Below are 12462 nucleotides of genomic sequence, written 5' to 3' on the forward strand. Positions count from 1 at the left end.
ACCCTGTGCGCACGCCTATGACACCGCCACATCCACCACCACCTCAACCTCCCTCCTACTCCATATGGGCCTCGTCCTTCAGAGATGAAGAACATTGTTTTATTTTTCTGTTTTTTTTTTTTTTTTTTTGTTTTAAGTTATTTCCCTATCCACATAACGAAGCTTCGTTATAAGGGCTGACTTCAGAGCCACGGACCATAGTATCACTTGGAAGGGCTATCCCTGATTAGGAGCCCCAATTGATGTGCCTGGTTTAATCTTTTTCTGAGGGACTAAAGCAGGCCATAGACGATACGAATATCGTCCGAAAATCGTAAATGCCAGTGTTATCGAACGATTTTCGTATCGTTAGTGTGGTATGTAAACTATGCGTTTTTCGTACGACAGCAAAAATTCACATATCCAACATGTTGGGTTTTTCCGCGAAATTTGTCCAATTTTCGTATCATTAGTGGTTTAGTCGTTCGATTCGACAGAACAACACACAACTGCGCATGTTTCCGAAAAGAATGAACCGGAAGGTAAATAAAAAGAATATCAACACGGACGACTGTTCAGCCGAAAAACCGCAATACATCAAATATTATATGTTCAAGCAAACTCTGCTAAGAGGCCAATATGTGTGCATGAAAAGTGTAAACACAAAAGTATGTGTATTGCAAAATGACTTTTAACACCTTTTTTCAATAAACGGACCCACTGCATTGTTGTACAGCTGCAGAATAAATGGTACAGCAAGTTTTCTTTCTGCAGGATGTATATGTTCCAATATTGTTTGTCATTAATAACATATGGTTATCCTAATTGTCATTTTAACAGTAGATTATTTTGATGAGAATGTCATTGTCTATACTACCATAAAGATCAATAGCTGTGTATACAGTTGATATCACATAATGCATGAAATAAAGACACTTGAAACCAATTTCAAAATAACCATCAATTTATTGATGAACAATAAACAAAAAGCGTAGTTGCGCATGTCCAGCACACAAACATTTCCCTATTTAGGATCTTAAAAGCTTGTACATATGTACATGAATATAGTTAGTAAATATGTACATACAGCCAAAATTTAACAGTACAAGAGTACATAAACAGTCACATAGTGCAATTTTATTTTTAATAAAGTGCAAGTCAGAGCAAGGGCCCTTTCACACAATCCAATGAGATTCGCCTGTCATGTTGTCAGGCGGAACTCATTGGAATGTTCCATGCATCCCCATAGGGCAGCGAATGTCAGTGGAAACATGTCCACTGACATCCGCTGCTATCCGACCCGATCAAAGCCTGACGGATGGAAATTATCATTTACATCTGTCAGGCGGATCGGATGGATATGATGAAAATGGACTGGTGGTCCCCAAAAGAGAACGGTGGGGTTCTGACAGCTCTGTCTCTGCACAAAGAGCAGAGAAAGAGCTGTCAGACACCTGCTCATAGGGGATTTGGGCGTGGACCCCCCTTTCAGCAGAATGGAGTACGTGGGTGCATGCGGACAGTGTGAATGGGCCCCTACTTTATAACAACCATTTTTATTTTTTAAAGTGCCCTAACGAAACATGGTCTTAAAAAAAAATTTTTGTTTCCAGAGTATTTAAACCTTTGCTAATTGGTCTATCACATCAGAAATCCTGCCTTGAACCAATTTCATTTTATTGCAAACTTTCTCAATATCTGAATTGATTTGCATTAAATCAGCAATCATGCGGTTTGCAGATGCAGAAGTGAATGAAGAACTGCCAGCAGTAGACATTGTAAAGCCTATAAGAAAACATGAAAAATCATAAAAATCACAGTCTAAACGTTATAATGAGCATACGTTTATGTGACATTTGGTTATGTACCTGAACTGGTGGCAATGCTGCTCCAATCACTGCCTTCAACTGGTGTGAGACATATCAGTGTTGTGTCAGTCGTCATCTCAGACTCTGCACTTGTCTGCTGTTCATTTCCCGCCTCTGCATGGGCCTTTCTAGAATGTCCTTTGAAAATTAATAAATACATGTATTTAACTTCAAATACTATACATATATTTAAATGCAATCACACTATGCATATTATTTCTGTATAGAAGACAAAAATACACTATAGATATGCATAGAAAATCACAATGATGCAAGCTGTGTAGTATGCACTCTCTGCATGCACATGTCACATGGCATATACAGAACATACACTCACACAGAAAAACCCAAGAACATCATACATTCTTGTTAAAAAGTTTATACTTACTTTTTTGAAGAATTTTCTTGATTTTCCTTAGCTGATGGGATTCTCTGGATTTTAAGTCAGACCAGCGTTTTCTCACTTGATCTTTAGTGCGTTCAACACCATGGTTTTTCTGTAGGACACGTAGAACTTTCTCCAGAATTTGATCTTTTCTCACATTTTTTTTAGGGTAGACTTGCTTCCGACAGTCATAATCCTTCTTTTGAAGAATGTTCACCATGTCCACCATCTCCTCCAAAGACATGTTGGTGACTTTCTTCTTCCTGGGGCTTGTCACTATGGTTGTCTGGTGACCTTCTTCCACCTCCACGATTTCCTGCTCCTCATCTGTCCCAGATCTTTCGCTCTGAGAAGCTGCCATGTCTTGTCCCTCTGCCATGATTTCTCCCACAAGCCCCCGAAAGAAAGAAGAGGCGGGGCCTGTACATGGTATATAACGCACGTGCGCATTGCACGAATATGCAGCGACTTTTCGGGACGTAGGAAAGTCTATTCGTGCAGAGAACGCTGAACACACATCCCTGAGGTAAGTTCAAAATGCTGACTCTCCATTGCATATTTCACTTTTTCTACGGAAATACTGTGTTATAATGTAAATATATGCTATTTTATTACTGATAGAAGTCCTTTTGCAGTATAGGAGCTGTTCAAAAAGGCTAAAAATTAGACCTCACTCCTGTCCAAATTTATCTCAGTCACGATTCATGGCACATGGCTCATCCATTATATGAACAGGCTGCATGAAACTTGCATATCGTGTTAGTTCTATTGTCTTAAGTATTATTTATTCTTCTTATTTAGTCATTATTAATGTGCAAAATCATTATGTGTTATATTTTACACATGTATAACAAGGCTTTGCAAGGTAACTTAGTAAAATATATATATATATATATTTTTTTTTTTTTAAAGGAAAATGCCTCTCACATTCACATCTACTGAGTTCCTTCCCCAATTCATTGATAAATACAGAGAATTTTCGTGCTTATGGGATGTGAAATCCAGGGATTATTCTAATAGATATAAGCGTGATGAGGCCATCAAAGAACTAAAGGAGCTATGTAAAGAGGTTTGCAAAGATCCAAATGACCTATATGTAAAGCACAAGATTGCTAACTTGCGGACTGTTTTTAAAAAGGAGTATAAAAAAATACAAGCATCCAAGAAATCTGGAGCAGGGGCTGATGATGTCTATGTCCCACGTTTGTGGTACTTCAAAGACCTGATGTTTCTTGCTGACACAGATGATCCAAGAGAGTCCCATTGCACTCTGCCACCAAGTGCAGCATCAGACTCCAGTTTGATATCTGACCCAGAAGCAGAGGAAATGTCACAGACACAGACACAGACTCAGACACAGGTATATCCAAATTTTCGTTTAATTCACAATATTTTTTTTTTGGGGGGGGGGGGGTTGGAGGGCCCAATGAAACAACTATAGGGTCAGGGGTCCTTCTGCCTCATGGGCCAGTCATAGTAGAATGTAACAAAAACTAGAATAAAGAATACTCATATATTGTATATGATTTATTAAGCTGTCTTTATTTAGAGCAAGTCATTTCTTACAAAATATAATACATATGATTATATGCGATCCTGCCATGCAACTGCACCACTACCCATAAAATAATCTGTGTAATGAATGCGATTTTGACGTGCATTTGCAGTTGGTAGCCTAGGCCTTGCAGGAGCTAAATTTACCATGCCACTGCTGTCATTTCGCCAATCACCTGGCACAATTGTGCCACTGGTAAGATCTTCAATATCAACTGCAGTTGATGGCATATATGACACAGTTGTGCTTCTTAAATAATTGTGTAACATACAGCAGCACTCCACTATTATGTCAATTTTTTCAACTGTAACATTAATGGCGGTGTGGAAAATGCGGAATCTGCTGGCCATGATCCCAAATGCATTTTCTACCACCCTTCTCGCCCTAGACAATCTATAATTAAAGATTTTCTGGGGAGCAGTTAAATTGCGCAAGGGATAGGGTTTCAACAGGTGTTCATGTAAGGCAAATGCATCGTCCCCAATGAACACAAAATTAAGGCCCTCAACTGTCTCACTGGAAGATGGAAGATGCAACATTCCTTCTTTTAATCGATGCATAAATGGACTGCGCTCTATCACACCTCCATCCGAGTTTCTTCCATTTTTCCCTATATCCAAGTACATAAATTCATATTTGGCATTCACAATTGCCATTAGAATTATGCTGAAGAACCCTTTATAGTTGTAAAAATAGGATCCTGAATGTGCTGGTGGTGTAATTCTCACATGTTTCCCATCAATTGCGCCACCACAATTGGGGAAATTCCACATGTCCTGGAATTCTTTGGCAACTTCTTTCCATTCTTCAGATTTAGAAGGAAACTGTTGGCAAGATAGAAAAAAATTAAAACATGTTTTAATGATAATTAGTGATCATATTTTCTTCTTAATTTTTTTTGTTTCTATAGGATACACCAAGCCCAGTATCAGAGCAGCCAGGAACATCAACTCAGAGAACTCAAAGAGGAAAGAAGAGAAATCTTGACTACGATACTGCCAGTTTGCTGAAGGATGCATCATCTATCATGAAGCAGAAAGATGATGAATGTGATGCTGTGGGTCATCTGGTTGCACACAAATTACGGAGAATGTCCATGGAGCAACGAGACATTTGTGAAGCTTTAATGCATAAAATGATTGCCATTGGACTAAAGGGCAATCTTACACCTAACACAGATATAATAGGGTATCAGGGATGTACATCTCCTCCACCTGTAACATCTGCTCCACCTGTAACATCTGCTCCACCTGTAACATCTGCTCCACCTGTAACATCTGGCCAATATTGGCACCCAAATATGTCTCAATCACAGGGAAACCCAAGCTGGTCAGTGCGTCCTGAACCACCTCAAGGTTCTTGGTTTCATGGCCCCCAATACACAAATCTGTAAAAAAAAATTCTAGATATGTTGCTCAATATTATTGCATTTCTTTGGTGTATTTGTTCCTTTTTTATTGGTTATTGTTTAAGAATTATATATTTTCATAATAATGATTTGGAAATGGGTATGTATTGATTTAAGAAAATACAAACTTTTTCAGACAACCGTGTACAGGAAGTTACATATTTTTTTAATAAAATTGATGTACTCACAAAATTTGACTTATGTTTGCAGTAATATTCTTACTAATTTAAGTTGTAATTTTTATAATTACCTTTAAATACTGTGGCTGGAGCACCTTCACTATGGCCTGACACGTCTCAGGTATGATTCTTCCCAAGGATTGGGCAGAGATTCCAGTGGTGAACTTCAGGTCTTCATAAGACCTGCCTGTTGCCAAAAAACGCAGGGTTGCCATGAGCCTCTCCTCTGCACTAATAGATTTTCTCATGCAGGTGTCCTGTTTGGTGATATGTGGCTGCACAAGAGCTAATAGCATGTCAAAGGACTGCTGGGTCATCCGCAAATAATTACGGTAATCCTCAGGATTATTTTCTCTGAGGTTTGTTAGCAGGTTTACATGTGAAAATTGCTCTCGTTGCATGAGCCAGTCTTTGGCCCACACTCTGCTCTTCCTTCTATTTTTCTTCTTTTTCTTCTCCTCCTCCAAAGCAATCAATGCAATAACCATTGCTGCCATTTTCTGATTCCTATTATACCTCTTGAATGGCATTTTATTGCTGAGAATAGTCGTATGCTGTGGCGAATGATTGCTCTGTTCGCAAATGACACGATCCGACTTTTAACTGTAGGGGGAGTGCCCAGTGGAGGTGTGGTTAAAAGGTCAAGACAACATTGCATCACTTCCTATACTTGCAGAAGGAAGAAGTGTTTTGTCGTACGATTTTCGAATCACATTGATGGTACACTCGACGATGTGCACGACTGGCGCTTGCGTTTATCGAACGACAAATCGTACGAAATTCGAAACGTGTATGGCCTGCTTAAGGCATTATGAAATTCCTATGCTGTTACACTCCCATTGTTTGATCCATAGCTGCTGGAGGACACTAGGCAGTTGGCGGACGAGTGGAGAGGGTTGCCTGGATATTTATATTTAACGCTCAGTCTGAGTGTTGTGGAGGTGAGCGGCCACTGCACTCAGTGTTTGGATTGTAAGCTCACCGGGATACACTCACTCTGCTGGGTCTGCAAAGATCACCTCACCCTTAGAGCGCACTGGAAAAGATCTTCTTATATTAATTTTGGACACTCTGCACCTTTATCACTTTATTGGGACTATCTATATATATTTTTTTGATATTTAGATTTAGGTGGTGGACACTCTAAATATGTCCTAATCTATTATCACGACAACTTTTTTTGATTTTGTCTTCTGCCACTTTGGTTATGATTTATATTCACATCGTCATGTGCTTTTTCACAATTTGTGATGAATTTCAATTGTTTGATTATATACGATCTACACATTATTCTGTTTTATATGATCAGCCACCTGTGATTGCATTAGATCACTCATTGTTTTTTCACCTGTTTCACTGTTTGATTGGATCATCATCTGAACAGCTTTTTATATATTCTTCATTCACTATTATCACTATGAATTCATTTTTCTTCATCTTCGCACATTATTGTTCCACATTTTCACCTATACACTTATAAATATTGATCTTCAGATTTTTCTGACCTGTAGTTGTGCGACACGATTTTATATTATACATCAGAGTTAGAGAGAGTGGTCCCCCTCATTGAGAGTTGAGCGCTGATTCTATTCATTTTTTTCATTTGTATTGTGATACGTGGGGACACTATCAGAATCAGCTGCTTGCTTGGAGGAGTTCCACGCCCATTATTATTTCCTTGATTCTGAACATCCGCCTGATCGCTTACCTCAATATAGCGCATAAGTTTAATTTTTCTTAACTATAGTAACATTATATTGCTCTGGTCACAGTATGTTAAAAAAACAAAATCATAAAAAAATAAAAAATAAAGAAAGAATAAATAAATTAAAAATAAACCACAGTGACACCAGTTATATGATAACGCTGCACGTTAGGCTGGTTCTTACTTGTTAACTACATTGCCAGGTAGGATTGTCTGCCAGCTACAATCGCATAAGCAGTTTCACTGATGCAAAAAGAAAATATTCACCTTGGCATTCATAAAGATGGGCATTACCCTTGGCCGGTATCTTTCTAGAGATGAAAGGCCCACCACAACAAACCAAGTAATAAGAAAAATGTTAGTAGATGTTTAGCTGGTTTTAGAAGCCAGAGCCATTTACTTTCTTCCATATAATTCTAAGCCCTGATGAAGGGTGACCCTCAGAACCCCCTGAAATACATCTACAAAAGATACATATAGTGATATGGTCAATCCTTGGAGAGCTGCCTAATGTGGAAGTAAACTTTCATCTATTGTTTGTACCAACAGGTAAGCCTATAATAAGGCGTACCTATGGGTACTGTAAAGATTTCCTAATTGTGCACCATTGAGGAGATATTTACTGTATATGCAGCAGATGACATCATCGGCACATGCGCTCTGAAGATACGGCCACCCGTACCCATGACTGGCGGCTCCCACGCGTATGTGCGGGAGTGACATCATGCAGGTCCGGCCAGTTACACAGCCGGAGTCCACGGACCTGAAAGGAAGACAGGTGAAGATGGATGCGGCTTCCAGCAGTGACAATAAGGGCTTCGTTTGCAGGTAAGTTTCACATAATGTGCTAGTACTAGCACATTATGCCTTTACTTTGCAGGTCAGAAAAAAAAAAAAAAGACAGCTCTTTACTTTCTCTTTAAAAGGAAAACATACTCTTCAGTTTCCAGACTAGAAATCTAGCAATCTTGCTTTAAAAAAACAGGGTTTTTTCAGCTGGAACTTGGTGGAACTCAGTTCCACCACCTCTGGTTCAGGCTCTCTCCAAAAAAAAATCCAGCTTTTGTGTTTGTGTTAGTGACAGCTTGTCTCCCAAATGGTTCCCATAGATCTGATCTAGTGAGTGTCTCCCACTAAGTGCAGGATGGGGACAAGGCAGATGCATGTGCCTTTGGTGCAGCGCGGATGCCGACATCCCCACTGGATGATCTTCCTGCAAGTGAGAGAGGTGGAGCCACCTACTAGAGCTGGCTGGGTACTTCAGCTTAATGCAACAACAAAAGTAAGGTGGAAGATGGTGGAGCTTTTAAGGAGGGGGAGCTTTTAAGGAGGGGGGGGAGAATATGGGGCTGTGGAGGGGGGTTGCATGAAGAGGTCATAGCTGAAGAGGGGTAAATGTAAAATGTGGTTAGGGAATGCAGAGGTAAGCAGCTATGGAGGAAGGCTGAACTCTGCACTCTGTGCATAGTGCACCCCTGAACTCTACAATCTGTATGCAGTGAACAACTGAACTCTGCACGCTGTATGTAATGCACTCCTAGTATTTAATGCCCCTAAAGACCCTTCCATAGTGAAATTCGATCCACAGCCACTATTTGATGTGGCTTTGAGGGTGCGTGTGTGTGGGGAGGTGGGGGAAGGGGGTTTTGGGGGGGGGGGTCGTGGTTGAGTTCCTGCACCTATTTTCTGAGAAAAAAAGCCCTGGAAATAGCTATTGACAATATCGCCTCCTTCTAGCAAAAAAAAATAAAACAGGGTTTCTAACATTTGCACATTCTATAAATAAAAGCTATATGGCAGGCATCACTAAATGGCAGACCGCGGGCCAAGTCCAGACCAAGTCAATGCTCCGTTTGGCCCTGCAACAGTGCGCCTCATTTATAATATGCTTTTTTTCCCTCCGTTGTCTGTTAGATCTGTTTTCTTTACAGCAACCAACATCAGAGGAGCAGCACAGTGATGCCCGGAGGGCGGGGGCTGGCCCAGTTACCTGATTGGTTACTAGAACCGCCCTGTATTCTATCAACCAATCAGTTAACTGGGGCAGGTCCCGCCCTCTGTTCATTCACTTTGCTGCACTTCCAATGTCAGCTGCTGTGCCTCTGATGTCAGCTGCTGTGCCCTGTGTAAGGTAGGACAGGGAGGAGGGCACTGCTGATGTAAAGGGGGAAAGAGGGCAGAAATGTAAAGGGAGTGATATGAAGGGGGGATGGGGTACTACAAACAGGGTGAGGACAGAAATGTAAAGGGGGGCTTGAGACTGTGGTGTGAAGGGGGAGTTCTAAAAAAAGGGGGTAAGCACAGGAATGTCGTGGGGGGGGGGGTTCTATGAAGGTAATGAGGACAGGAATGTTAAGGGAGGGCTAGGCACAGAAACGTGAAGGGGGGTGCTATAAAGAAGGTGAGGACAGTTATGTGAATGGGGGTGCTATAAAGGGGGTGAGGACAGTTATGTTAAGGGGGTGCTATAAAGGGGGTGAGGACAGTAATGTGAAGACGGTGCTCTAAAGGGGGTAAGGACAGTTATGTTAAGGGGGGAGCTATAAAGGGGTTGAGGACAGTTATGTGAAGGGGGTGCTATAAAAGGAATGAGGACAGTTATGTGAAGGGGGTGCTATAAAGGGGATGAGGACAGTTATGTGAAGGGGGTGCTATAAAAGGGATGAGGACAGTTATGTGAAGGGGGTGTGCTATAAAGGGAATGAGGACAGTTATGTGAAGGGGGGTGCTATAAAGAGGGTGAGGACAGTTATGTGAAGGGGGGTGCTAAAAGGGGGTAAGGACAGTTATGTTAAGGGGGGTGCTATAAAGGGGATGAGGGCAGGAATGTGAAGGGCGGTGCTTTAAATGGGGTGAGGACAGAAATGTAAAGTGGGCTGGGGACTGCAATGTGAAGGAGGGGTACTATAAGGGGGGGTGAGGACAGAAATGTGAAGGGGGGTGATATGAAAGGGGCTGGGAACTGCAATTTAAAGAAGGGGGTGATATAAACGGGGGCTGCAGACAAGAATGTGAAGGGGGGATGATGTGCAGGGGGACTGAAAACACTAATTATTGCATTATTGCGTGACACATGTAGGTGGCCCATTTATTTCAGTGGGCTGCCTTATAAGCAGAAACGCAGAAAAATAAATCCCTGACCTTTTTCCTTTTTTTTTATTTTTTTGTGCAGTACCAAGCTGCATGGTACTGTGGCACCATGGGATGTGGCACTCGTAAAGACACGCCACGTTCGCCCATTGGGCAGAGGTCTAATTGAGAGCCAAACATATGATTCGGACCTCAGCTGGAAGAAAATTTTACTGACTGGACCTTCATGAATATTAATTTAATACCCCTGCTATATGGCTTCAATAGACATTACAAATGTTATATTAATTCATCTGTGGATGTCTACACCTGCAAGAGTTAAAGAGATTGTAAACCCACCTCACAAACTTTTACCTATAGGTAAGCCTATATTAAAGCTTACCTATAGGTGCTATAAATATCTCCCAAACTTGCACCGTTTAGGAGATATTTAGAGTGCATACTGCCGATGACGTAATCGGCGCAGGCGCTCTGAAGGAACGGCCACCCGTGCCTTTCCTTCAGAGCTCAGTGCCGTGAACGGCGGCTCCCGCGCGCAGGCGCGGGAGTGATGTAATCAGATGGCCGGAGGACGCGAACCCGGAAGCAGGGCGGCCGGACATGTCGCTGTCCTGTCGCTGAGGTGGCGGCACGGCGGGGGCTTCGTTTTAAGGTAAGTACTACATAATGAGCTAGTATGCGATGCATACTAGCTCATTATGCCTTTCTCTTTACAGGGCTTTTTTTTTCTCTGTTTTTTTGGGGGACTTTACTTCCTCTTTAATAGTTTTAGCAGCAGTAGTCTTTACATAGCCAGTTCTTTCACGACCTGTAAAGCTCACTGATGTTTATGGGAACTAGCAGCAAGAAGAAGGCCTCATGCACACTGGACGTTATCAAAACATCAGTACAAAGTTGTGGCTGTAGAAGGAGTTTTTCAGCTGTAGCATTTTTTTTAGCTTTTTTTTAGCAAAACTATACTCCCACAAAAGCTTATGGCACAAAAACGTTGATAAATGCCGAACAGACACGTTTTTCTGCGTTTTTCAGCTTTTATCAGAGTTCGAGCATTTTTACAGCTGAAAAACGCATCTTAAAATCCACTAGTTCTGGGGCTTTTTCCAGCCAGTAAAGGCTCCTGCATAAAAACTGCTGATAACAGCCTATGTGTGCATGGACACTTAGAATAACTTGCTGGGGAGTTTACTGGTTGCAGAAAAAAACGTCTGACACCAAAAACAGCCGCTGTAAAAATGTCCAGTGTGCATGAGGCCGAAAAGTGGGAAAAAAGTATTATGTATAAGCTAGTATATACTGCTTCCCTTTACTCACCAACAGAGATGACGCATTTTTTCTATTTCTATTTTACATTCACAATTAATGTTTCACTGATTTGCAGAGAAAAACTTTCAGCCATGACTTTTACAAAATCCACAGGATGAGTATAACATTATATAAAAAGCTTCATGCTTCCCTTTGTCATGTAAAAGGACATTATTATGATTGAAATTTTGATTAATGAGAAAATATCACGATCCTTTTATTCTTTTACTGTTCACTGTTTATCACAGTGCCATTGATCTTAAGACTCCTTCCTTGCCCTTGCTTTGAGAATCCCCTGAGTTATATTGTCTACAAAATTGTAACTTACTTGAATCTATTCACATAACTGTTATGATACCCAAATAAGAAGATGATATCTTCAGTCTATTATTGTGAACTCTTCCAAGTTTCAGAATAGATGTAACTTCAGTGATGCTCCCAGGGAAATGTATGCAAATAAGACACTCCACAGGGAAAAATGACTTCCGGGTAAATATAATTTTCACATGATGGTGTCAGACTAAGTAGAAATCAGAGAGAAATAATAGCACAGACAACTGCGAAGATGAAGGAAATGTTTCTTGGCTATACTTAATTTCTTTGATATCATTTTCACTTTTGAAGCTAGTACCTCATATTTGTAACTCATTTGTAAATCCCAGTTGCGAAATGCACTTACAATAGCTAATTCCTTAAAGCAGAGTTCCACCCTAAAATGAAAGTTCCGTCCATCTTCTCGCTCCGGGTCACATGAAAAACAAATGGATAATCGCAATTTTTTTTTTACTTACCTTGTTTAGAAGGTAATATACTTACCTTACTTCCTCTTCCTCCCCTCGGCGACCACGGCGAGTCGTCACTTCCTGGCTTGCAATGATTCCTGGGAGCTGAACATCATCACTCTCAGGAATCAATGCGCCTGCACCGGTACCGACGTCAGTTCCGGTGCAGGCGCCGTCATACCTTGCTAAACAGCTTCTGGGCATGCCCA

At 41.1% G+C, this 12462-nt stretch overlaps 2 protein-coding genes across 2 annotated transcripts in view; both read right to left on the reverse strand.

Annotated features, from left to right (window-relative positions):
* ARHGAP24 (Rho GTPase activating protein 24) overlaps positions 1–12462 on the reverse strand; it is a 1271118-nt gene that overhangs the window by 1048973 nt on the left and 209683 nt on the right. The window lies entirely within an intron of this gene.
* On the reverse strand, positions 3817–5775 carry LOC309544529 (uncharacterized protein; the record flags this gene model as incomplete). Its single annotated transcript, XM_082243430.1, has 2 exons — positions 3817–4611; positions 5446–5775. The coding sequence occupies 2 exons, from the start codon at positions 5773–5775 to the stop codon at positions 3817–3819; spliced, it is 1125 nt and encodes a 374-aa protein (XP_082099556.1).

The sequence above is a fragment of the Pelophylax lessonae genome, assembly GCF_965119305.1.
Source record: "Pelophylax lessonae genome assembly, chromosome: 1".
Classification (NCBI taxonomy): Eukaryota; Metazoa; Chordata; class Amphibia; order Anura; family Ranidae; genus Pelophylax; species Pelophylax lessonae.